Source organism: Carlito syrichta, unplaced genomic scaffold (genome assembly GCF_000164805.1).
Source record: "Carlito syrichta isolate Samal-C Ts95f unplaced genomic scaffold, Tarsius_syrichta-2.0.1 Scaffold304554, whole genome shotgun sequence".
NCBI classification, from domain to species: Eukaryota; Metazoa; Chordata; class Mammalia; order Primates; family Tarsiidae; genus Carlito; species Carlito syrichta.
The window spans coordinates 263,253-290,229 of record NW_007248650.1 but is presented as its reverse complement, the minus strand read 5'-3'; the positions used below and the strand labels follow the sequence as shown (position 1 = coordinate 290,229).

The window sequence follows — 26,977 nt, the reverse complement described above, 5'->3', positions numbered from 1 at the left end:
TCGGCCTGTGTGTGTCTCCTCCCTCCTCCAGCTCCTCCTCTGCTTCCTGTGACACTGCCAGGTCCCTGGGCCCCGCCTGCTTCCAGCCCCTGTTCATGACAGCTCCTATGCTGCTTCTGCTTTTCATGTACTTTTTGTGGCTTCTGTGGCACCACCGTGGCAGCCCGTGGAGAGGGACATGGGCTTTTGAGCCAGCAGGCCTGAGCTTTAGATCTTGGATGTTGCCATCCATGAGACACATGAGTGTGGGCCAGCTGCCCTCCTCCTCCACGCCACCAGCTCCTCACTGGTCATGCCAGGATGTTGCAACCCCCTTTTCCGGTTGTTACTGGGACCTCTGTGAGGTCCTGTGTGCCTGGGGCCTGATGCTCAGTTTGGTCGGTTCGTGCAGTGGTTACTTGATCCAGCGGGTTGTGTGGGGAGTCCTGTGGTTTCCAGAGACCCCACCACCTGGCCCAGCCAGCTCCCTTGGAAGAGCAGATACCCAAGGGGGAGATACGGGGACACATCTCTCTAGGGTCTGCCCTCTGCCCTCAGTAGAGTTGGCTCTGTCCTTGGCCCGGGAAGAGCAGCCCTTGTCAGTGTGGGCATGCATCCTGTCCCAGCAGCCAGGGGAGGCCAGGCCTGGATCTGTGCTTCCGTCTACACTCACCTTCTGTCCTCAGTTCAAATCCCCAGGTGTCAATGCCCCCAGCAACCTGTGCTAAGAGGGGGTCCCCTGCAGTTGGCCCCATAGTTGCACCCCCAAGAGATGTTCCAAGTGATATGCCAGGAATAAGCATCCCTCCCCTAGGCCAATCCCACACTCTTGTTCATCCCTCTGCCACCCATGTGTGTTCTGGATAGACTGTCCAGGCCAATGGAAGAAAGGAGGTTTATAGGGGGGACCTCGGATCAGGAAACTGGCAAGGATTTCCTTTAGGCTTGGCCTGCTTGTCCGCCTTCCTGTCTTCCTTTTTTCTGCCTTCCCTCCTACCCCTCCCTTCTTCTTTCCCTTATTCCCTCCCTCCCTCCTTCCTTCCCTCCCTCTGTTCCTTCTTTCTTCCCTCCCTCCATATCTTCCAGACACAAGGAGTACTAGATGACTTCCCCTTACCCCTTGCCTCTAAGAGCTCAAATCCAGCAATTTACAAGCACATGTGGCTAAGGCATCCCCAGCCCTGGAAGACTTTTGTGGATGCTCTAGGAGGCAGGGAGGGGAGAACCCCTGGGCAGGTATGGGGCCTCCAGGGAGGAGTTTCCATGACCCCTTCCTAAGAGACCATTTGTAACCTTGTTACGTCCTGGTGGAAACACCTTCAAGGCTTCCCTTTTATGCATGAGGCTCCTAGGGCAGCTCCCTCCCCAGTAGAGTTCTGAAGCCGTGGTATGGGCTCTGGACCCATAATACCTGTGTGTGATCCTACCTCTGTTAGTCACTGGCTGTGTGACTCGGGGCAAGTCATCTAGCCTCATCTGTAAAACGCAGCTGATAATAATACCGACCTTCTCATTACAGTGGTGATGAAGTGGATTTAGGTGTGTAAGGTGCTTAGCCGTAGTGCCTGGCACGCAGTCAGCACCGGGGAGCTGATGGCTGCTATTATCATCATTGTATCCTTGGCTTCCTGTTTCTCTTCATCCAACAGGCCTGGCCACCCCTGAATTTAGCACCCTCAAATGTGTCCCTTTGTGTTCCTGGTCCTCTGTCCTCCCCACGCCTCCTCCTGCTCATGTGGTTCTCTGCCCTCCCCACCCCTCCTCTGGCTCACATCTCTGCCCTCTGGAAAGCCCTCCCTGGCCATGCAGCCCTTGGTCTGCCCAAGGCCGGGCGCATCTGGCCGGATGGCTCACCTGGCAGGACGCCCCAGCTCTCACCACTCTCTTGCATCTCTGCTTTTGCATGGTTATGAAATGCTCACATGCAGAGTCTTGTTGGGGCCACTGTGTACGGGTGTGCAAGTCATGCCTTGTGCCAGGGTGCAGGAAGGATGATTTGGGGCTCAGGCTGGTCCGTGTTCTGCTCTCGCAGCCCTGTCACCGGCTGCATCAGCCCACAGGGGAAGCTTCTGAAAACTGGTCGTTTGGAGGGGTCTCCTTTCTAATTCGTGGGAAGGCAGCAGGTGTGCTGGCTTCCTCTGCCCTGCCTCCCCCTCTGGACTGTGAGCTCTCCATGGGTGAGATGCCCTCCTAAGTTGCTGACAGGCCCGTGCACCTTGGCGGCGGTGAATGGCAGATTTGTGAAATTCCACATGCTGATGAGCCTTCTGGGGAGCTTGCAGCCAAAGGCTTCAGCCTGAGGGCCTGGCTGGCTGTAAGACGGTGCCCAGCAGGGCAGGAGATGGCACCAGGGAGGCGGGAGGGCTGGGAGAGGCCCTAGAGATTCTGTCAGAGGTCAGTGTGATCAGTATTTGGGGGCAGCAACCGTGTGCCCAGTTCTGCGATGATTCCGTGAAGGATATAAACAGGGTGAGACCCACCCCTTCCCCTCTGGGGCTGTGTCCCTGGCTGAGTGCCAGCCTTTGGGTGGTTATGCTGGCCAGAAGGAAGCAGGGAGCTCCTGAAGGCTCTCTGGTGGGAGGGAGAGTGATGGCCCAAGCAGTGGGACACTTGGGCAAGCTGGGAAGAAAGTGAGGGGCATTTCCTGGGGCCCTGGGGCAGCCCCTCAGGGCCACCTTCTCCTGCCCTGCCCATGAGGTGGCCCAGGTATGAGCCCTGTGCCTGATAGCTTGCTCATGCCCGGCTTCGGTGCCCAGCCAGAGAGAACAAGACATGCAGCAACTCCTGTAGGCTGGTTGGCTCCATGGAAAGTGTTCACTGTTGACCGACTGTGGGGTCTGAAGGGTAGAGGTCGAGGAGAGGCTCATAGGAATCTCTGGATCCTGTAGAGATGGAGCCAACACTTGCTTCAGGGCTGCCCTTGAGGTGGGAGCAGGCCTGCTGACATCCCCAGCACATGCCATGCTCACGCCTGCCTCTGCCCTCCTTCCCTGCTAGAAGCAGAGTCTCCTCCTGAGCTGGCTGGGAAGCAGGACAGGTGCTGTTCGGACAGGAGATCCTCCTCGGGGTCCCGCCCCTCCCCCTTAACCTGGCGGTCTGTGTGCCGGGTGGTCCTCGAAAGAGCCTCAGAGCAGGAGTGCGACTCACAGGTGCCAGGCAGGGGCTGGGGGGACCTCAGGCTGGCCAGAGAGGCCAAAGGACTGGGTGGGCGTGGCAGGCACTGCAGTGAGCATGATCTTGAGACACTGGGGTACACCAGGGAGAGGGCTGGCTCCCAGACCTTCCAACGGGGTGAGGAGAAGGTGCAGTGCTGACAACGGCTCCATCCAGCCACCAGCCACTGAGCGGGCTGCCCTGCTTATCTGTCTTGGGTCCCTGGGGGGTCGGCAGCCCAGAGCCACCTGACCATGGCCCATGCATGAGGCCACCCTGGCCCGCCAGGGGGCGAGGAACAGCGCTCTGCAGCCCCCTCCTCCCCCTGCAGCTCCAGGTGCTTGGGGACAGATTCACTTGGGGGGTGCCAGGGCATGTCAGCCTGCTACCACCTGTGCTGCAGCCACAGGATGGAGCAGCCTCTGCCCTTGGCCAGTGGCAGAGACAGAGTTCTGGGGAACCCTCCTCTCTTGGGGCGTCCTCCTTGACTCCTCCCTTCAGAGCCTCTTCTTCGGCTGGCCCCCCAAATGTGGGTGTCCCCAGGCCCCTGCACCCTTCTCTGTTCTCTCTTTACTCTTACATCTCCCCAGCTGGGTAGTTGTCAGAACACCTGGAAATCATCAGGAATGCCACGAAAGATTAAGTAGTTAATTCCATGATTAGAGACGGGAATGGTTTTATTAGCAGAAACTATGACGATCGTCTGTGTGTGCAAAGCCCCAGCCCAGCCAGAGTCTCATGCACGTGCCCGTGAAAGGAGTGAACTGTCGGATAAGTATGATAGGCTGTGGCCACATTTTTCCGTGCGTATTAATTTACAGCTTGTTCATTTGTTTAATCATGTGCTAGCAGACGAGCAGTAGCAGGCACCAAGGATGGAGAAAAGTTTATGGGAGTAAACTTAAAATGGAGGCCCCTTCTGTTCACAAGCATGCGTTCCCCTTCTCAGTTGGGAGGTGCTGGCAGAGTCGGTGCCTCTGTCCGGCGGGGGACTCTGACACGTGTCTGTTCTGCAGGCCTTCCCAAGTGGCAGCATCCCTCTGTTAGCTCTGTGGCCTCTACCCACCCGACGGTGCCCACAGCCCCGAACGCCCTCCTGGGTTCTGCCAGGTGTTTCCATCTTGAGATGCATCTTGATGTACCAACATGGCATCGAGTCCAGAACAGAGCTCATTGTCCACTTCCTGGCTCTCCCACGGAGCAATCTTGGTTCCTGGACCCCTCCTCCCATCTGTCCAAGCACCGCCTCTGCCAACACCTCCCAACTGAGAAGGGGAAGGTGCACTTGGAATGCTCTACGTCTCTACATCTTAAATGGCCCTCGGATCCGGCCCTTCTTCTTGGTCCCTTCCTTGGCCACCACTAGCCTAGACCTCAGCCAAAGCCTTCCAGTGTCCTCTCTGGTCCATCCCCTTACAGGTCATCTGTCGCCAGAATCATCATCTTTAAGAATGCCCATCCCGTCGTGTCTTGGACCTGTTGAAGACCACAGGTATCTCGAGGCTGACACGTGGTTTCCCTGGCTCCTCACCCTTGCTGGGGTGCTGGTCCCTCTGTTCGGCCTCCACTGGAGCTGAGAGGGCAAGCGCGTCTTTGTCACCCTTAGTTGGGCTCTGGTGCATGGCCTGTGGCAGGAACTCAGTACGTGCTCCTTGAATAGTGGAAACAGTGGCTGTTCCTTGGACCATGCCATTGCCCTTGAATCCCCAGGCACCCCCCCCAGTACAACCCAGACATCTCCCCCCATAGTCCAGGTCCTCTGCCATAGGGGCCCAAACCTATTCTTCTTAGCCCTCGAAGCCTCATCTGTAAAATGACATTAAAGAAATGATAGATGGCCAGGTGCAGTGGTTCAGGCTTGTAATCCCAGCACTTTGGGAGGCTGAGGTGGGAAGATTGCTTGAGCCCAGGAGTTGGAGACCAGTCTGGGCAACATGGTGAGACCTCATCTTTACAAAATATCAGAAAATTAGCCAGGCATGGTAGCGCTACCTCGGTTGGTCACCTGGCTTTGGTACTTAGGAGTTCTGCAGCCTTCTAGAACCTCCATAGCCTCTGTTTCCTCCACTATAAAATGGAGATGAATGTCTACTCTTAGGCTATGGAGGGGCCTACATGAGAGCATACATAGGACACGCATCATGAGCACAGAGCCTGGCACGGTGTAGAGATTCACCCATCTAACCCCCAGTCACCCACTTTCCACTCTCCATGTAACCATTGTTAACCATTGTTATTAATATTCCAGGTGTCCATCCAAGGTTGCCTTATGAATATGCAAGTATCTGCACCATGTATTCTTATCTTCTGTATTTTACACCAAAGTTTATGCTCCCTCCACCAGAACTCAGTAAACTTCTTCCATAAAAGGCCAGAGAGGCCATGCTTTAGACTCTCTGTGATCTCGGGTGTCTGCAGCAACTCTATGCTGTTGGCGAACACACCAGTCATAGATGATGAGTGTGGGATGTCCCAGTGAGACTTTACAGACACTTACATTTGAGTTTCATATGATTTTCTCATGTCATGGAATATTATGCTTCCTTTGGTTTTTTTCAACCACTCATCCATGTGAAAACCATTGTTGGGTCCCAGTCTGTACAAAAGCATTTGTGGTGGGACTGGGCTGCTGCTGGTGTTTCAGTGTGTCCTTGGCACGTGTCCCTGGCTGTGTGAAGAAGCTGCTGCTTGGCTTTCAGGACACGTCGTCTCTTCTGTGGACAGATCCTTGTTTGCTTAGCCAGTCTCCTGACGAAGGACACTTCAGTTGTTTCTGTTCTGTGAGAAATAGTTTGCTATTGCAAAATAGTGCTGCTATAAAAGCCCTTGATCACACATCATTTTGGACATTTACGAGTGTCCTTGTTCAGGACCCCTAGAAGTGGGATCCAGGGTGATTTTGGAGGTGGTGCTAAGGGAGAGAAAGAAGCAGAGTGGGCCAGAGGAGAAAGTCAAGCCTGGAAGTGGTCCCAGCATGTCAAGTTGTGGTCTGATTGAAGACAGAGCTTACAGCGTTGTCCTTCCTTGAGTCAAGGGGGCCAGGGCTTTTGAACTTTCCTTTTAGGTAGTCATTGGCTTGGCTGTATGGTGGTGGTGGTGGTGGTGGTGAGAAGGCTTCCCAGGTGGTTCCTGCAGCTAAAAGCATGACTCAGAAGTCCCAGATGCAGGTCTGTAGCCCCTGCGTTGCAGCTACTGGGGAGGAAGCAGCCAGAGGGGGGACCTGGGCAGGGCAGCATCTCCCACGGGAGATTCATCTGCAGGACAGTCTCAGAAGTAGTACTGCAGGATCAAAGCATAGAAGCACTGTGCTGTGCATAGACATTGCCAATTCACTTTCCACAAGGGCAGTTTCCATTTATATCCCTGCCAGCCACACCTGAGTGTGCCTGTTTCTGCAGTCTTGCATATGAATGTGTTAGTAAGCTCTCAGATTTTTGTTAATCTGATTAATTTTTTAAAATGCTGTCTCGGGGTAGTTTTCATTTGCATATCTCTTATAAGCAGAAAGATTGAACAGATTTTTCTGTGTTTAAGAAGCATCATGCAGCCGGGCTTGGTGGCTCAGCCTGTAATCCCGCACCTTGGGAGACTGAGGTGAGTGGATTGCCTGAGCCCATGGGTTCGAGACCCACCTGGGCAACTTGGTGAGACCTCATCTCTACAATAAATCAAAAAATTAACCAGGTGTGGTAGCGCACGCCTGTAGTTCCAGCTACTTGGAAGGCTGAGGTGGAAGGCTCGCCGGAGCTCAGCAGGTTGAGGCTGTGGTGGCCAGGAGCAGCCACTGCACTCCAGTATGGACGACAGAGTGAGACTCCAACTCAAAAAAAAAAAAAAAAAAAAGAAGCATCATGCCAAGTACAGTGGCTCATTATCGCAATCCCAACACTTTGGGAGGCCGAGGCAAGAGAATTGCTTGAGGCCAGAAGTTTGAGACCAGCCTAGGCAACATAATGAGACCTCATCTCTAAAATAAAATAAAATAATAATAAAAAAAATAAGCCAGGTTTTGTGGCGCATGCCTGTAGTCCTAAGTACTCGGAAGGCTGAGGCAGAAGGATTGCCTGAGCTCAGGAAGCGGAGACTGCAGTGAGTCATGAGCATGCCGCTGCACTCCAGCCTGGGTGACAAAGTGACACCCCACTCAAAAAAAAAAAGACACATTTGTAATTGTTTTCTCTGTAAACTGTTCATATCCTTTGCTGGTTTTTCTTTTGGGGCTACTGATCTCTATCTTTTCTGCTTCTAGGAACTCTTCAGAATTACTGGGTTTGTCTTTGTCTGTGATCTGAGCTCTCATTATTGTTGTTTGCCTTTTGATTTTGTTTAAGGAGGTTTTGGCCAAGTAGTGGTTTTTAATGATAGAGATGCTTCAACAGGTTGATGATATATGATGTGGGTCACTTAGCACGATGCCACAGGGTGGATGTTACTCCCTTTCCCCATCCTCCCCTCCAGGTCATACTGTAGCCAAACTGTACCCTCTCGTTCCTCCCACCACCACACATTACTCGGGGCTTTTCTAACCTGGAATTTCTTCCTCCTCACTTTGGGCGGGTAAGATCCTACCCATTCCTTAAGCCCCAGCTCAAATGTTACTTCCTCTCTGAAGCCCTCTGGAGTCCTTCTGCTAGAAATGGCCATTCAGCATCTGAACTGCCACACCTCCACCAGCTAGCACCGTCCATCCTGGGTCCTGGTTATTTGCACACATTTACTGTGCTTTTTCTGGACCTCCATTTCCTTATCTATAAAATGGAGTTGCTGGGAAGAATAGAGATGTATTTTGGTTATAAAACAAACATGTGTTTTTTCTTCGAGATGCATATTTACTGTAAACAAATTTTTTAAATATAGACATATATAGAGTTTAAAATGATAGTTACACATACATAAGCACCCTCATTCCCAATGAACAGCCACTATTTACAGATCTTTCCAGACATTTCCTATGCCTATATAAACATCTGTATGGGGGGAGGGAGGAGAAGTTTTTCTTTTTCTTTTCTTTTCCTTTTTTTTTTTTTGATTTAGACATTCACTCCGTCACCCAGGCTAGAGTGCAGTGGCACACTCATGGCCACCCCAGCATCGACCCGCTGGGCTCAGCCATCCTTCTGCCTCAGCCTTCCAAGTATCCAGAAATATGTGCGCTACCATGCCTGGCTAATTTATTTATTTATTTATTGTATAAGCGAGGTCTCGCCAAGTTGCCTGGGCTGGTATTGAACCTGCAGGCTCAGTCAATCCACTCGCCTCGGCCTCCCAAAGTGCTGGGATTACAGGCTGAGCCACTGAGCCTGGCCAAGTTTTCCTTAAGATGCAAAACTGGAAACACACTAACTATGTATTCTTTAACGTACTTTGTTCATTCACTAAAATAACATGGAAAAGATGGTGCATACAAATGTGTAAAGCACCTGGCTCCATGCTCAATAATGAACATAACTATTCTAGGCATCTTGCAGTGATTGTTTTAAACTTTCTGTTAACAGCAAGGCTCTTTTCAAACAATATAGTACAGTCCTCCCTCAGTATCTGGGGAATGGTTTCCAGAACCCTCCAGATACCAAAATCTGAGGATGCTCACGTCCTTATAGAAATGGCATGGTGTTTGCATGTAACCTACACACACCACCCGTACACTTTAACTCATCTGCAGGTTACTGATAATACCAGGTACAATGTCAATGCTATGCAAATGTTATTATATTATATTGTCTTTATTTGTATTATTTTTTATTGTTGTAGTATTGGATTTTCCCCCAAATATTTTCTATCCGCAGTTGGTTGGATTCACAGATATGGATATGGAGGGCTGACTGAATTTGGAAACCCAATTTATAGATTAGGAAGAGTGGAATCTCCAAGCCAGGGTGAAGGTGGCTGGAGTGGTGAGCATGGAGCCCCTCGCCTGCTGGTCTCCCCAGTACTGTGTGGAAACCCAAGTGTGTAGGCAGGCTGTGGGCACACCCTGCACACTTAACTAGATGGCCTCGTTATGGGCATACACAGCCTGGGCAGTTTTCATGTGGGTCTGAAGATCCCAGCCAGCTGGGATAGGAATTTGTTCTCTTCAGTCTGATTGAAATTGCCCCAGAGTCCTGAGGTAAGAGTTGACCTTGGTGGACTGTGGCTCCTCTTGGCTTGGTACTGGTCTGTGATTGAGTTTTTACAGTTCACAATGAAATGAAGAAAGTAAAGTTAATGTGGTGAGATGTACAGAAAGTTAAACTTATTCAAGTGTTTCTTTTTGGTGTTGAAATGTCTTTTTTTTTTCCATGAAATTATGATGGGAATGATTGGTAAGGGTGTGTGTGTGTGTGTGTGTGTGTGTGTGTGTGTGTGTGTGTGTGTGTGTGTGTTAATGTGTTACCTAAAGTTGGCAGCTTTACATTGGTCCCCCAAATTTGTTTCACAATTTTACTGACCTACAAAATCCTGAAGACTAGAGACAGCTTTTTTGATTCATGGCCAGGGCTTAGCCAGGACTTCCCTGGAACGATCCCAGAAAGATAGCAAGCTCTGTTCTTGTGCCGGGTGCATTTGGGAACCACTGTCTTTTGATGAAATTACAGCTGCTCTTCGAAGGCTGATGGTAGATGAAGCCTTTCTCCGGGGGCTGTTGTCCAAGAAAGTCACCTTCTCACAGAGGTGCTTCCTCATCTCTGTGCCACACCCCTATTGTCCTCAAGGGGGCACTGCTTCTTTGGACCACTCTGGGCAAACATGATGGACATTCTCTTGATGTCCAGCAACCTGAGACTAGGACACAGGCAGCCAGGACTTGGTTTCAGTCTTATGGTTTGCTCAAGGAAAACGGGCACAAGGAGACTACGGCCGGTGGCAGAGTTTCCACACCCACAGCTCCTTCCAGCGGCTCATGCCCTCTACATGGTGAGGGCAGCAGCACCCAGTGGGACCACTCCAGGGGCCCAGGGTGCAACCAAGAGCCTGTTTCCCTCCATGGGGGAGGGGGAAGGCACTCTCCCTGCTCAACTCTGGAAAACTGGGCGGGGCTTATGGAGGGAGATGGCAGCTGCCTTGCAGGGGGCTTGTGGAATGAGAGGCAGGACTCATCAAAGAGCTAGGGCCTTCCTTCTTTCCCTCTCAGATGGCAGGACTTTTTGATTTCTTACATTTTACCCCAAATCCTCATCACAGCAGTAGCTGACAATGAATTGGGCTCAGAGGACTCTGGACACCAGATTAGGCACTTAGCCCTTCTGTACAAGGACACTTGGACAGCAGTAACATAGACGTAACAGTAACCCAGCAGTAGCAAGAAGAATGTCAAGTGACCCAGTCACACGTTCTCATTTGCTTGGAGAGAGAGATTTAGTTCAAACTATGGCCAACCCTTTTTCCCTTCGTTCATGCAATTAAAAAATTCTGCCATATCTTTTGACCTGTGGCCATTGACTTGTATTTGCAAAACTGTCTTGTGGTCTCTCTCTCTCTCTCAGTCCTCACACAGCCCAGTGAGGAAGGCTTGCTTGTTTTGCTGATGAGGAATCTGAGGCTTGGGCAGCTTGGGCACATGCTTAAGACCATACTGCTGGTAAGAGGCAGGACAGATATCTGAGGGGGCCCAAGTCCCACCCTCAGCCAGGTCCTGGCAATGACTAGGGAATGCATGTCTATGTATTTGGTTTCCTTTCCTGCAAAGCTAACCAACGAGTGCTTAAGGGATTTGAGCTCTGGAATTTTGGTGCCATTAGCATAGAGTACCAGTTAGAGAAACAATTGATAGCAGTGGTATCGATGACAACTAACCATCATGAAAGAACCCTTTGAGTTTCCATCCTGACCAGCCTGGAGACTGTCTGAGCCAGGATCAAGTTCAGAAAAGTGGCAGGTGGTCCGGGGCAGGACACAAGCTACTCCTTTCATTTCCTTGGAGTGCTTCGTGGTATTGGTGCTCACTTGAGTACAGCATCAGCCTGGTCCCCAGAAGAGGGCTCCCAGTGGCCCACCAGCTCACCCTCTCCTAGATACTGTCTTAGAAGCCCTGGCGATGATCGTGCTTTCTGCTGCAGCTGTTTGTGCTGACTTTCTCCTGGGTTTGGGTTTGGGTTGCTAATTCTGGCCTGTTACAACTCCCAGGAGTTCTGGGGTGGCTAACAGGACCTCTTTCCCATCCCAGTCCCCAAATTTGGGAAGCAGGTGAGGTAGGGCTGAAGTTTGGCAGGTGAAGATTTGCCCTGGGTAGCACTGGAAGAAAGAGCAGCTTCAGTGCTCCTGGGAACCAAGCCCTGAGCCAGCGGCATAGGGGGCTGGGACAGGGGCATGGGTGGAGGGGTGGCTAGGCTGTGACACCTCTCCTGGTCTGGTTTCTACCAGGAACTAATGAAAGGAGCTATCTCATGGCCTGGGCATTAGGGCTGACAGGGCTGGATGCAGATGGGGGAGTGACAGCATCCCAGGACCTTATCCCAGCGGGGCAAGGAACCCAGTGGGAGGTGAGGCCTGACCTGCTGGGGAAAGAACATCTGGGTCAGAGCAGAGGTGTCCAGACTGAGCTTCCATCATGGTCTGGGCCGCTTCATTGGGTGGCACAGGGCACAGGCTTTGGAGTCAGCTGCCCTGGGGTGGCAGCCAGGTGCTCCGAGTTGGCCGTTGCCTCACCTTGGGCAAGGAATGAGCCTCTCTCAGTCTTAATACACTGTCACCCACCACAGACCAGACGCTGTTGTATAGACAGGGGCTCATAGACACTGTGATAGTGACAGAGTGTTACAATAGAGGCTGCCTTTTAGAAATGCCTGTCCAATAATAAACATAAAAAGACTCTGTTGACATTTGTGAGACAACTCAAATAGTTATGACGCCCGAGGACATGAGTAGAGAATTTCCACAAATGACAAGTAGATCTCTGAACAAATTTCAACCTCAGAAGTCATTGTAAAAAGTGGGTGGGGGAGGGGGAAGCAACGTGGAGGTACCACTTTCTCAAAATTAGCAAAGTAGTGAAGAAGTAATAATACGGTATGCTGGTGAGGTTGTGCTGTGAGTGGTTCGTGCACACATTTGGATGCAACCCCTTCAGAAAGCAGGATACCTGCATGTGCGAGAGCGGTGTGTGTTTGTGACCCTTGATAATGTCCAAGGAATTCATCCTAAAGTGATAGTGCCTTCAAAAAGTTTCTTACAGAAATATTCAAACTGTAAAATAGAACAGTATAATGAGTCCTTCTATACTAGAGGTATATTTTAGCAGAAGAAACAGCCACATGGGTAAGGATTGCATGGTTAAAAATTTATCAACCGTCTAAATATCTCATGAGAGAAAGTCTGACTGAGTTCCTCTTCAGATAGACCATCATACTTGTCATACTTGTCACACAACAAGTATGACAAGTGACCTGTAACAAGTGTGAGCTACTTTTAAGGAAAGCATCCACTCGTAAGTGGCATCTGCAGGTGATGACAGTTGTGTAAAGTCATGCGTGTTAGCAAAGGCTGGGAAAATGGGCAGAAGCTATTGCAGTGCTGGGATGGGGGTGATGACCTCATGTTGAATACTGTTGACATATGATTCTTACAATAAAAGTAAGTGAGTGAGAGAACCTAGGCTCCTCCCTCAGCCAACCTGTGACCATGTCTGCTGGGCACCTGTTCTACAGGTGACTCGAGTGAAGAGTTGTGTGAAGAAATGGTAGAGGATGGCCACACGACCTGGCTTGAGGGCAGGGTTGATCCCTAAATGGACTTTCAAAGACTCTCAGAATGTCAGAGCTATAAAGGAACAGTCTAACACCTCCATTTTGCAGCCAAGGGCCTGTGACCCAGAGAGGCTAAGTGATTTGCCCAGAATGACCCAGCAGAAACCTGGCTATTGCACACAGTGGCAGGCATTTCTCCAGAACTAGCTGGCGAGCCCAAGATCAGTGCCCCTGCCTCAGGGCACCTCCATGTCTAGGAGCCAACCACACTTGGCAGGCAGAAGGCAACCAGGCCAAGAGCACTCTCCTGATGCAAATGCCAGCGGTGGGAGCCGGGAAGAGATGGCCCAGAGCCACTGCTCCTGAACTGCAAACCCCCATGCATGGTGTCTCCACAGGACCCCAAGTGGGCTTAGCCAGGTCCGCCCCTCCCAGCAGCACGTGGGGCTGTCCCGCACCGTCCGACTTTACCCAACTGCTACGACCAGTGGCCAGCTGACCTCCAATGCCCTTCCCTCAGGGCCAGGCCTTGAGCAGAGAGATGGCACCCTGCACATGGCACATACGGACCACCCTTCAGCCCCCTGGGGTAAGGATGCCTTGTCTCGGGTTCCAGGAGAGCAGGGTATCTACATCTAAGAACCCCCGCCCCCACCTTCCTCTCCCTCACTCTCCCTGGACGTTTCTCCCACCCCTCCTCAAAGCAGCCACCCCAGCCTCCCCACCCTCCCAGGGTCTACCTATCAGCCCATGGCTCTGCCTGCCCCCCAGAGGGCTCCTCGCCTCCTGGCATCTGCCTACCCATGTCACCGCCCTTCACCTACACCTGTGCCTGGGTCACCACCTTCCTTTTTTTTCCATTTAAAAAACAGATGGAATTCAAATAACATAAGATAGCCCTTTTAAAGTGTCCACCTAAGCAGTTTTTAGCATACTCACAGTTTTGTGCAACCTTCACCACTCCCTATTCCACAGCCTTATCCTACCACTCTGGAAAAAAGCCTGTGCCCATCAGTCACCACTCCCCATCCCCCTCCCCAGCATCCCCAAGCCCACTTCGTCTCTGCAGATGTGCTCATCCTGCACATTCACGCCTGGAGAGCTGTACAATGTATCATCTTCTGTGTCGGGTCCTTTCACTTGCCATGACAGTCTCAAGGTTCATCCGTGTTGTCGCACTATCAGTCCTGGGCTCCGTAGTACGGTCGGTGACCTCCTCCTTTCTTGCCATCTTGAAAGGGAGGTGCCTCCCCTATCCAGGATGCCCTCCAGCCCTTCTCGTTTCCTCTAGAACGCTAGAGGTCACTTGTCCCCCTTCTGTGTCGTCACCCTGTCCCTCTCTCAGCCCTCTCTGTCTGGCACGAGCACTTGCTCACAGCTCTCCCATTAGCATACACACTCATGCACATGGACATGAACAGGCGCGTGGACACACACGCACACGCGTGCACACAGTCGTTTCTCCGCTTTCCTCTGGCTTCCGTTCTCTCTCCTCCCTCCACAGTCAGGCCGCGGGGACTGGGTCTACACACCTGTTCCCACTTCCTCCCTCCCACTCCCTCCGCCCTCTGCCCTCAGGCTCCTCGGACTCCCATCCTGAATTAAGAGTTGTATTCTGCAATCTCATGGCCACCCACCTTGCACAGCTGCCCCAACCTCCCAGCCAGCCTCCCTGCTTTCTGCCCTGCACATCTCAGCCAGGAGGTCGTCTGGCTGAAAAGTCCTCGTGGCTGGTCCTTGTGCTGGTCACCAGGTCCCCAGAACCTGACACCAACTCCTCTTTTAGGCCTCACTCTCCACCCTTCTCCTCAAAAACTCTCCTCTTGGCAAGCCTGGGCTGTCTGCAGTTTCCCTGCCCTGGGTTCAAAGCCAACGGCTGCCCTTGCTGGCTGTATGACTTGGACCACCAGACTTCTCAGGGCCTCAATTTTCTTAGCAGTAAATGGACATACTGGGTCGATGCATGAAAACTGCCGAGACTCAACCACAGGAACCATATTAAGGGTTCATCCCAACGTGCGCCCCACTCGAGAGGACTGGGAGTTGATGTGCACGAGGCACAAGCTTGGTGGCTGGCACCTCTGTGAGCTTCTCCAAGGTGTTGTCCCGCCCTTGTGATGGCCCCTTGCATCACTGGGCGCGTGGCAGATGCCTGTGGGCCAGAGGCACCTTCGCCCTGTGGGCCTTGCTCACCGGGCCGTGAGGCCACGCTGTGCCTCTCAGCCCTGCCCCGGACCCAAGCCCTCTCTCTGCAGGGCTGAACCTCACGGAGAAGATCAAGAAGATCAAGATTGTCTTCACTCCCACCATCTGCAAGCAGACCTGCACCCGCGGGCACTGTGCCAACAGCTGTGAGCGGGGCAACACCACCACCCTGTATAGCCAGGGCGGCCAGGGGCACGACCCCAAGTCTGGCTTCCGCATCTGTGAGTCCCTTTCCCCTCAGAGGGCCCCGACTGACCTGAAGGAGGATAGCCAGAGGGCCAGGCCTGCCTTGAACTGGGGCCCATTGTCCACAGAGAGATCCCAGTCCTCCCCAACCTGGTCTGGCCTCACCGTGTGACTCTGGGGGTCACAGAACCTCACTGAGTCCAGTTCCTTAAGAGGGAAGCAAGAGCGTTCGTAGTAATGCCACCACCTGCCTCCCGGTCACTGTGGGGGCAGGGAAAGCTCCAGAGGGGCTTTTAGGAAGGCAAGGGCTGGTTGTCATCTAGTCTTTTCCACTCCTGCCTCGGGAAGTCCCTGCATGCCAGGGCTCTGGCGACACACGCCACCCAGTGTGGGGCCCCGCTGCCCCCGTTTGTCTGGCTTCACCGACCGGCCATGTGGGGAGAGCTGCTGTCCTCCTGTCGCCGGTTACCTGGAGGTCGATGTTGCAGATTTCTGCCAGATCCCCTGCCTGAACGGGGGCCGCTGCGTCGGCAGGGACGAGTGCTGGTGCCCTGCCAACTCCACCGGGAAGTTCTGCCACCTGCCTATCCCACAGCTGGACAAGGAGCCTCCGGGAAGGGGCTCCCGCCACGGGGTCCTGCTGGATGCCCCCCTGAAGCAGTCCACCTTCACGCTGCCCCTCTCCAACCAACTCGGTGAGTGCCAGCGTGGCAGGCGGGGCTGCGCCGGGACGGTGTGGGTGCAGGGGGGAGCTTCTCCCTCCTTCCTTGCCTGTGAAGCCCCCGCTTCTGCTTGCTCTCATTTCTCTCTACCCTCCCATTCGTGTTTCTGCCTTCCCCTGTGCCCGTTGCCTTGGGGAGGATGAAACCGTGAGGCTGGGCCTCCCCTCCCAGATCCCACGGGCCTGGGCCACGGATGGAGGGTGGTGGAGGGAGGAGAGCATAAAGCATTTCGTTCTCCCTGCCTGCCATTATTATGTGCCAGCATACACAGGGTGCTCCGGCAGGCTGGGGCGGAAGCCTGGGTCTGCACGCTGGGGGGCCCTGTGAGGGGTGGCTGCAGTTGGGACTTGAGCTCCAGGCAGCATGTGCTCACGCAGAGGGACTGGCGTGGGCAGGCCCGCAGGCAGCCATGCAGGGCTCAGCGGCCTGAGCTTAGGGGTTGTGGGGTCCGTCCCCACAGGGGGCTTGTTCTGGGGTCCAAGTGGAGGGCTAGGCATGGAAGGAGCATTTTGGGGACTCACAGCCGTGGCCGCCTGGCGCTTGGAGGGTGGGGAGGAGGGGCTGCTTGCCGGCTCTGACCCGCCCTGTGCCCAGCCTCCGTGAACCCGTCGCTAGTGAAGGTGCACATCCACCACCCGCCCGAGGCCTCCGTGCAGATCCACCAGGTGGCCCGGGTGCGCGGCGCAGGCGGGGAGGCCCTGGAGGAGAATAGTGTGGAGGCCAGACAATCGTCCCGGCCTCCTGCTGGCCCCGGCCTCTGGGACAGCAGCAGCCACGGTGCCCCTGACCAGCTTGGGGAGCCCCTTCGGCCACTGCCCCCGGCGGCACCCCGGCCCCAGATGCTGCTGGGCCGGTGCTACCCCAGCGCTGCACACGGACAGGTGAGATGCAGCTCCTGCCTCTGCCCCAGAGCCTTCTGGGGCAGCCACCGCCCCCTGCTGCCCTCCTCCCCGCTCTCTCCTCCTTGTTCCCATGGTATGCGAGTGTCTGCAGAGTCTCCCATTTCCCAGATGGGAAAACCCAGGCATAAACTAGCCTTGGATGGACAGGCCAGGCCCACATGGATGCCACCGGGTAGCTGTTGGTACCAGGCGCCCAAGGAGAGTCCCCTCTGGGACAGCTGTCACCAGTGTCCTCAGGCCAACGTAGCCTAGAATTTGGTCTCAGTAAACCCGGGGCGCTCTGAGAGCTGAGCCTAGGCCCCTCAGCACGTGGACAGGGGGCTGTCAGGATCTGGCCAGAAGGAGTGTGGTACCCAGTTGAGACTGGGGTCACTAACAAATGGAGGGTACACTCCTCAGCCCTGTAACACAAGAATGAGAGACACTCCATGTCCCTGGAGGCACCACAGTGCATGATGGGAGATCAGGTGAGCTCTTCTGGGGTGAGGCACCCAAGAATAGGTTGGGACCACACCCAGGATGGCTTTGCTTGGGGTTGCAGTTTGGTGTTTCCAGAAATCCCTTCCGAGGTGGGGGATCTGGAGATAGTCAGATAGCCAAGGGGTGAGGAACCCAAATCCCAGAGCCTCCCTGGCATCCCCGCTTGTGGTGTCTCCGAGCCTGGGACTCCACTCTTAGGGGGGTGCACTGTGGGGGACCCTAGAGGTCCCTGGAGGTTGACAGAGGAGGCTTGTCATTGGGACCCTCTGCCTGGGACCGAGCCATGGAGGCTTGGAGACCAGCACAGGATGAGTCTTGTGCCTGGTGTTCCCCACACAGGCTGGGTCTGGAAGAGTGGACCCAGGCTTTTCTGTTTCCTTCTGGGATGTTGCCAACTTCATCTCCCCTCCTTCGGGTGTGGTGTCCTCTGGCCAAATGTGGGATGTGAGCTGTGTGTCCTGCACCTTCTGGGGACACCTCTGTGCCCTGCAGGGGAGGGAGCAGTCACATGTGTCCTCACATCTTTTCCAGTGTGCTGACCCCCTGCTGGAGCTGACAACCCAGGAGGACTGCTGCGGCAGCGTGGGCGCCTTCTGGGGGGTGACTGCCTGTGCCCCATGCCCACCCAGGCCAGGTGAGTGCTGGGTGCTAATGTCAGGAGCTGTGGGAACCCTCTTCCATTCAGCAAATACTCACCGGGTGCCTCATGGGTGCCAAGCACAGAAGATTCAGGCATGAGCAAAATGCTGGTCATGCTGCCCCCCTGGGTCTTGGTCTTCCAGCTAGTAGGGTTGACCGAGGCCTGTGCCGTAGTGTGGCTTCTGCCTACTTGGTCTGTCTTCTCCTCCAGGCCTCCTTCTTGGACCTGGGCCCAGGCCTGGTGTGTTTCTTTTGCCTGTCAGCAGCCAGTTTTGTGGGCAGCTGTCCAGAAGCCCGAAGTGGGAGGCAAAGCTGTTCCCAATACCAGACTTGCCTGTAGGGCAGTGATGATACTTTCCAGACTAGAATATGTGCAGACAGATTCACAGTGTGGTAGGAGTTTTGGTGAAGTGGCAGGGATGCAGCTCCTGGCTCGAGTGTCTAACACACACCAGGCACCAGTCCTGCAAGCCTGTCTCTGCCTCAGTCCCCTGATCTGTGAAATGGAGATAGTAAAGTGTCAGCCTTACAGGGCTGCTGTGGAGATGAGACGAGATGCCGCATGAGCTGAGCATTGGGTCACTACACTGCGGCTATGACTGTTGTTATCATCATTATCATTATTATTAGAAAGTATCCCTTAGGAAAGGGCAGAGACTGGGCGCGGTGGCTCATGCATGTAAACCCAGCACTTTGGGAAGCCAAGGCAAGATCCCTGGAGTTTGAGACCAACCTGGGCAACATAGTATGATCTCGTCCCTACAAAAGTAAAATTAAAAAATTAGCTGGGTGTGGTGGCATACACCTGTAGCCTCAGCTACTTGGGGTCAGTGGTGGGGACTGAGGTGGGAGGATCACTTGAGCCCAGGAGGTCGAGGCTGCAGTGAACCATGATCATGCCACTGCATTCTATCCTGAGGAACAGAGTGAGATCCTGACTCAAGAAAAATCCATAAGAAAGGGAAGAGGGAACAAACCTGCTGCCACTGGGCAGTGTGCACTGGACGTCTCCGCCTCGCCCTGCAGACTAGAGAGGTCTGCCAATTTTCTTCCTTCCTTGATCCCCCCTTCGTCCCATCAGACTGTCCTCACTCTCTTTCATCAATAGATGTTGATGCTGATCAAGCTCCCCCTGAAGTGCTCCCAGTGCAGGCCCTGGACGGACGACGGAGATGAGGCAGAAACAGGGCTTCCTCTCCAAGCTTGCTACCTCATGGGGCCACAGACAGCTGCTGGCTTCAGAAGCAGAGACTAGTGCAATGACCGGTCAGGTGCCAAGTGCCAAGTGGGAGCATAGGCAGCGGAGCTTGGGCTACTCACATGTCCAGTAGCACCTTTGGGCAGATTAGAGAAAGGCACCCTTCCATCTGTTCAGAACCATCTTCATAAAGACATCTAGGACGCCAGTGATTCCCTAGATGTAGTGTTTTGTGTAGTGCACAACCTGCACATCTGTACACGATGGGACAGGGGTCTTAGCTCAAGCTGATGGATCAGGGAATGCTTCTTACAGATGTTGACATCCAGGATGAGACTTGAGTGATTAGGGGTAGGACAGGCAAAGATGTGGGGAAGAGTTGTACAGTCCAAAGAACTTGCATATGCAGGTGAGACCAAGAGGATAGGCAACATTTCCTGGAGCACAGTGTGTCTCTGAGGGGCCCCTGCAGGAAGGCAGTCATGTCAGAGGGGTTCAGTAGGTCAGTTTCCCAAGCCCTTGTCCGGGCAGAGTCTGGTTCCCAAGAGCTGGCTCATTCAGACAGGTGGGCGGGTCTCTCCCCCACCCCATCCAGTGTCTGCTGCTGCAGACCGAGGCGCTGACCTGCGGGGAGTCTTGACCCAGCAGGGCCGTCCTGGGAGGAGGCCGCGTCTATGAGTGGGAGCAGCAAGGTTGCATCCGAGTGGCAATTCTGGGGCAGGCTCAGAATTCCCCCTGCTGGTCTCGGGGCTGGGCTGTCGGGTCGCCTGTGGTGTCTGAAAGACACTGGATGAAGGGGGAGACCCTGCCACCAACAACCACAGGTGGGAAGGAGTGAAATGGGGGTGCAGCTGAGAAGCGGGGATCCAGAAGGGCCTCCCCAGAATCTTGCTTCCTTGCCATGTACCGCCTCCCGCCTCCTCACAGCTGAGGTCTGTGTCTGCTTGGAACCTTCCTCTGGGCATGTCTCTAGGCCCCAGGTGTTCCAGGCTTGGCCACCAAGCATATCCTGAGCTCTGATCTGCGGGCCTCTGAGTGGGGCCAGCACTTAGGGCACTGCACGGTCCTCAGGACCAGAATCCCCTCTTCCATTCTGAAGGCCACCTCCACAGTGATGCCAGTGGCCAGAGACTGATCAGGTGACATTTCTAGGAATGAAGTGAAGATGCTTTTGATTCTTCATTTAAATGTCACATCCATTTTGTAGGACTGAAGCAGAGCATGAGAGCTCAGGTCCTGCTTGTCTGGGGCATGGGAGCCCTTCTGGGTCCAGAGGTGCAGGCTTAAGGTCAGTGAAAGACACTGGGCCTGACCCCTCAGCCAGAGCCAGCAGGATGACCACATCCCTAGACCTTGGGATCGGTTCTGATGGGGAAAGCAGAAGGACCGACCCTGAACTTTGTGGGCTCCTGCCCAGCCACTCACCTGCCCACGCCTTCCGGGGTGAGCGCTCCAACTCCCGGTGCCGAAGGACCTGCTCCCAGTAGGGCTGGCAGCTCTGTGCAGGCAGGGCCTGGAGCCCGGGTGGTAGGCATGGGAGCAGAGCTCTGTGGGTCTGGTGCCTCCGCACATGTCAGTGTGGACATCACTGCACGCCCAGCCCCAAGGCTCACCCTGCTTCTTCCCACCTGTCCCGGGGGTTCCCACCCCGTGTTCAGCATATATCTCATCGAACTGGCAGCAGGGCAGTGGCATCCCAGCACACTGGGAAGAAACAACAGAGACCAGGCAACATGGACACTCAGAACACAAGCGTGTGGGCTGGGCAGTGTCTGGGAAGGGCCCAACGATGAGGACCTCCTAGAGGGCACGACAGGCAGGACTTCTGAGTTCTCCAACACCCCCGGCCCTCATGGTTTAGCCCCTCTGAGCCCAATTTCTCCTCTGTTAAACAGGGCTGTGCCTCCCATGGAGGCTCTGCCACCCTTGTGAGATGTCTAGCAAAATCAGGGCGTGATGGGATGGTGGAGGAAGCAGCCAGGGGCCACGTGACCTCATGGCGTCCCCACCAGTGACCTTTGAGACTCTGCTGGGTGCTAGAGACTGTTCCTCAGAAAACCGCTGCTTCTAACACACAAAAACGCCTTGAAGTCTCAGCTGCATGACACCAGCAAATCCCTTTTCTTCCAGAAGAATTCCACAGAGCCCCCTCCCATGGAGGGCTGCCTCAGTGGGTTGATCTAGACCATCCTTGATTCCCCTCTCCTCCCTTCCTTGAGTGACAGAAGCCACACGAGCCCTACCAACCTCCCAGGACTTAGCCCAAGGCACATCTTCCTGTCCCCTTGGGAGTCATCCAGGGTCCCAGCTCATAGCCTCTTCTGTCCCCTGCCAGGGCTCTCCAAAACCTCTTTGATTAAGGCCACATTTTTGAGTTTTCATCTGAGAAAGACAGACATCTGGGCTGACTGGAAAGTTGGCTGCCACCCCCTCTAGCTTGGCACTGGCTGTGTCAACCCCAAGGCCCCTCTGCGGGGACAGGCGGGGCTGGCGCATGGCTCAGCCTGAAGTGGCGGGCCCTAGCCATCTGCCATGAGACCATTGTTCCATCTGCCTGGCAAGGGTGAACTCACTTCCAACCCTGGCCCCTGTGTCTTCCGGGACTGCAGAGCCTCTTGCCCTGCTCTTCAAGGAATTCTGCCTCTTCCTCTCTTCAGTCAGGAAGAGCTGCTGGTGACTGAGCTCTTGCCCTGTGCCAGGCCCTTCCCCTGTGTTTTCTAGTTTAATTTGAACAACCACCTGCAAGTTCAGGATTCCTGAGGAAAACAAAGCTCGGAGAAGGCTGGGAACTTGTCCAAGGCCACACAGCCGGAACAAGTGGAGACACAGGGTGTCTGACTCTCAGTTGACCCAGATCTCCCTAAACACTCTGGGGTGACCAGGTCTGTCTGAAGGAAACACAAATCAGGATGCTAACCTGGAATTTTGCAGCCAAGAGGATACAGGTCACGACCATGTTTCAGGACCAAGTCGCTTATGTGTGAAGGGCCAAGTCTGTCAGGAAGACTGGGGCTGGACAGACAGGCAGGTTAGCAACACGTAGCCCCGGCCTCAGAGTTAGGAGACACACTGAAAGAGTTGCCCTGGAATTGGGTGCAGGCTTGTCTCCTGTGGTTTGGGGAGAAAAGGCCAGTTGTGATTATGTCTCAAGAGCTCAACTCAAGACAGGGCACACGGGACAATCTGTGAACCACTGCAGGTGCCAGCACTCAGATGCCTGGAAGCACTGAGCTCCAGGTCACAGGGCACATGCCACCAAGAGCAGGCTTTTTGAAGGAGCTGGAGGAAGGAAGTTGATTTTTGAGGGAATGGGGGTTTCTATGCATGCTTGGAAACTTATGGGAATCTCTCAGCAAAAAGAAAGCTTTGTTTTGTCCCAGACCTTGCTCATGAGGAGTGTTAGGTGTAGCTCTGAAGCCAGCCCCCAGGGAGGGGCCTGTGGGTGCCAGGGGCCACTTGGAGCAGGGAGTCTCCAGGCAGGTCTCAGCGGTGCCATCTCTGACATCACCCTCGTCATCATTAGACAAGGCACTTACAAATGCAGAGTACTTACAGATGCTGGGGCCATAGTGCATTTCACTGCATTGTGTTCTAATGATGTTTCTAGGCACTGGTGTGAGGATCCCCTTCACAAAAAGGAAGTTGGGCCGGAGGCCCAGGTCTCTCTGACCCCAGACCCCAGACCCCAGCCTCCAGCTTCCTGACTCACCACCCTGTGCCGATTCGGGTGCAGTCAGCCAGGAGCAGCCGGATTGGGTGGGGCTCCTGTGCTCTGGAACTATGGTGAGACGCCTAGTCCCTAGCCTAAAGAAGGCATTTTCAGAATTCCAGTTGCCAGAGTCTCTTTGGCTCAGAGATGTTCTGAGAGCTTCTTCCAAGGGACTTGAACCCTCCTAGGAGTTGTGCCTCAGGCTGTCAGCACCCTCCCTTCCCCAGGGGTGGGTGTCGCTGAGATGTGGCGCCTTCCACCTGGAGAGTCTGGGAAGGGCTGGGCGGGGTGGTGGGTGGCACCTGTGTGTGGTGGCTTTGATCCCACCCCACTCTGAGGAAACAGCCAGAGGCTATCTTTGACCCCAGTGACATCCCTATCACTGGGGTCCGCTGGCTCTTCACCAAGAAGGAAAGTCTGAATAGTGGGCATGCTGGTAATTCCTAAAATGGGACACGCCTTATGCTGAGAGTCTTCCATGCTCATCTAGCATTCACAGTAACTCAGCCAGGAAGGACCATCGTCCCCAACTCCAGATAAGCAAATCCAAGCTCAGAGAGGTTGAGGAACTTGTTCCGATTTCATCCAACTAGGGAGGGGCAGCAGGCTGGTGTGCTGTTGTTATGACTGTGCTGATGGATGCAGGGTGGAAGGAGGGAGGGAGGGAAGGAGGGAAGGGGGAGGGGGAGGGGAGAGGGAAGGAAGAAGCAAAGAAGGAGGGAAGGAAGGAAGGGAGACAGAAGGAGCGGAGGAAGGAGGGAGGGAGGGAAAGGAGGAGGGAGGGAGGGAAGAAAGGAAGGAAATGAAAGGGAAAAAGGAAGGAGGGAGGGAAAGAGAGAAGGACTGAGGAGAAAGAGGAGGGAAGGAGGGAGGGAAGGCGGAAGGGGAAGGAGAAGGGAGGGACAGGGGAGAGAGGGAGTTGGGTAGGGCAGGAGAGAAGGAAGGGAGGGAGAAAGGACCTGCAGGGACTGCCAGGCAGGGAGCCAGGTTCAGTGTGATGTTCATTGTCACAGCAAAGCTAATTCCCAAACAGCCCCCAGGACCTGAGTTTCTGCCCCCACTTCTAGAGATAAGAGGTTAGGACACAGGCCCAGGTCTCAGCCAGAGTTGGACGGGGTCTGGCACCACACTCTCTAGGGGGCGGGGGACTTTCTCTCGGGCTTGTCTGCCTCGGTTGCAGAGGCAGCCCTCCTACTCACAGGCCCTGGCCTTCAGCTGGCCTCGTGAGCATGTGCATCCGTTCCGGGTAAGGGGGTGTGCCCCGGGTGGGACCCTCCACATCTGCCTGCTGCAGGCACCTGTCATCACAGGCTGAGATCGGCACAGCCTGTAAACAGCCCTGTGGCCAGACACATGTCCTCACCCTCTCCTCCCAGCTCTGCTCGCGGAGTCGAGGCCAAAACTGTCTCATGAAACGAGTTTGCCTTCGTTGAGGCCTCCTTGGGATTAGGGGGACAGGGCGGGCCCAAGCGGGGCCTCTGCTTCTCTCCCTGGTCTATAAGCTGCCAAGGCCCGCCAGAGTCTCGAGACCACATGGCCCTGTGTCCTGCCGGGAAGGTTCTTTCGGCTGGCATGCTCAGATGCCTCGGGGGTCAGGTCAACCCTACGGTTTCCCCTGCCTGCGTCAGGAACACCTTGGCTCCCGCGTGCTCCCTCGCAGCACCCATGGGAGTCGCAGCTCATCTGCTTTTGCTTCCAGGATCTCCCAGTTCTCTTCTCTGAAAAGGATCCCTTGTCATGTCCTTGATCTGACTGTGCGGCCATGAGGGAGGGGACGGCTCCTCCACCTGGTCCTTTGTCAGTTCCACGCCGGCACGTTGGTGACACATGCCTTGGAGTGATCAGTTCTTCTGCCCTCCTTCTGTACACTTTGGTGACATTGTGGTGCGGTTATCAGGCATCCCGTCAGTTCTTCCCTCCTGAGCACCCCCACATCCCCCCTTCCCTCCCGCCCCCCGCTCTCCTTCTCCAGATCCCTTGTAACACCTGGGGTGAGGCTTCTAGAAGGGTTTTGGGCTTTCCACCAGGCAGGCGTCTCCCTCAGCCTCCACTGGACCTGAGGGTCATCTGCCTAGACACCTCCTTGGGCTTTTCCTGAATTCATTCATTTGTTTACTTAGCGACAGTGGAGAGAATGTTCCAGAATTTCTCCTCTAGAGTCAAACTGCCTGGTTCATAATCCCAGCTCCCCCACCAGTGGGGTGATATGGGCGTGTTTCCTCACTGCTCTGTGCCTCAGTTTGCTCATCCATAAAATGGGGATAATATTAGCTCCAAGAGCTATTATGAGAATTAAATGAATTAATACATGTAAAACCTTTACAGTAGGGCCTGGCCCGTAATAAGTGTTGTTGCGGTGTTTGCTGTTGTTACTTGTCCCTGTTTTGACTGAGTGCCCATGGCACTCCAGGGGCCGCACTGGGCACTAGAGATGTGGCAGTGGTGAGGAAGACACAGTTCGTGTCCTTGTATAGCTTTAGTGGGGAGATGGACACACAAACAGTAGGCACGACACACCGTGCTGTGTGCTAGGCTCAGGTAGGCAGGCCTCCATGTAGTGATATCACCTGCCTACCCCATCACTGTGACTCACCGGCTGCTGGATTCTCATGCTGAGCCACATGGCCACCTACCTCCACCAACTTTTCCTAGCTGACTTTTCTGGATTGGAGGCTGCACTTGGCCGTACAGAAGCTGAGAACTCGCTCTCTCTTCTGTCTCTCTTTGCCCTCCTCTCTCTGCCTCCTCTCCTCTCCTCTCCTCTCCTCTCCTCTCCTCTCCTCTCCTCTCCTCTTCTCTTCTCTTTTCTCTCTCTCTCTCTCTCTCTCCTCTATCTCTTTTTTTGCTCTCTCTCTCCTCTTCCTTCTCTCTCTCTCCCCTAGAGAAGGGTACTGGAAAGAGTGTGGCCTTCCAAGTTAGAGGCCTGAATTCAAACCTGATTCAGCTCCAGGAACTTTGTTACCTGGGGAAGTTACTTAAGCTCCCTGAGCCTTGTTTTACTGATCTGTAAAATGGGGGTAATCATCCCAGCTTTGCAGAGTGATTGTTGTGAGAAGCTAGCAGGACCCACAGGCTTGCAACAGGAGACCTGGCTGTCATCCTCAGCCCCCAGCAACTACCTTGTGTCATTCTTCCCCACCTTCTGCCCTCGTAGTGTGCACAGCTGTGTCCCTTCAGCCCACTTTCTGGGTTTCTCCAAACGACGTCCTCTCCTTCCTGTTCCTCCTTTCCTCTACGCATACTGCCACCAGCCTGGGCCAGGGACGTGCCCCTTCCCAACTCACTCCCACCTCTCCATCTTCACCTTGGCGTGTTCAGAATCCATGGGTCTCTCCCTCTAGACTAAACCCAGTCCCCACAGTGGGCCATGCATGCTCAGAGCAAGACAAAATATTGGAACTTCGATTGACATTTTTTAATCTTAAAGTAATTAAGCTTTATTAATTTATGTCCTCACTTGATCTGTGCATATGTGAGAAGATCCCATGTCCTGTTTATCACGCGGTGTGTCCTCAGGGAAGAGTGGGACTTCCCTGGAAGTGCGGCATCTCCTGTTTTTCTTTGGCATATTACAACATGGTGTGGGTCACAGTGCTGGGCTTCCTGGACTCTCGGTGATATGGTCTAATGTCAACTGAACCAACTCTCGCCAAGTGGAGACATGACTCAAAAAATTGCTGCAAAGGAACTGTGTGTTCAAAATAATGCTAATAACAATTATAATGCAGACACTTCTCAGGGACCTCTAGCGTGACATCAGCCACACGACAGGTAAAAATAAGGGTGGCCTATCAGATGTGACCCCAAAGCACATGTGATCCATATGAGCGAGAAGACTACATGACATATAGATGTACAGATGCCTTGTCACTAAGAGACCTGCCTAACATGTGTGACATGCCCGCAGGTAGCAGGGGGCGATGAAATGGGGGCTATTTTGGTTAGAAAAACATTGTAGGCCGGGCTCGGTGGCTCAGCCTGTCATCCCGCGCTTTGGGAGGCCAAGGTGAGTGAATTGCCTGAGCCCACAGTTTCGAGACCCGCCTGGGCAACTTGGCGAGACCTCATCTCTACAATAAATCAAAAATTAGCTGGGCGTGGTAGCGCGCACCTGTAGTTCCGGTTACTTGGAAGGCTGA

General features: G+C 54.1%; 1 protein-coding gene across 1 annotated transcript in view; it reads left to right on the top strand.

Moving 5' to 3' along the window:
- LTBP2 (latent transforming growth factor beta binding protein 2) overlaps positions 1 to 26,977 on the top strand; it is a 126,899-nt gene that overhangs the window by 67,414 nt on the left and 32,508 nt on the right. Inside the window, exons 19-23 of the mRNA XM_021713445.1 lie at positions 13,196 to 13,386; positions 15,053 to 15,223; positions 15,677 to 15,883; positions 16,505 to 16,791; positions 17,824 to 17,926. Of these exons, the coding sequence (XP_021569120.1) occupies positions 13,196 to 13,386; positions 15,053 to 15,223; positions 15,677 to 15,883; positions 16,505 to 16,791; positions 17,824 to 17,926 (959 nt within the window). The remainder of the gene's footprint in view (positions 1 to 13,195; positions 13,387 to 15,052; positions 15,224 to 15,676; positions 15,884 to 16,504; positions 16,792 to 17,823; positions 17,927 to 26,977) is intronic.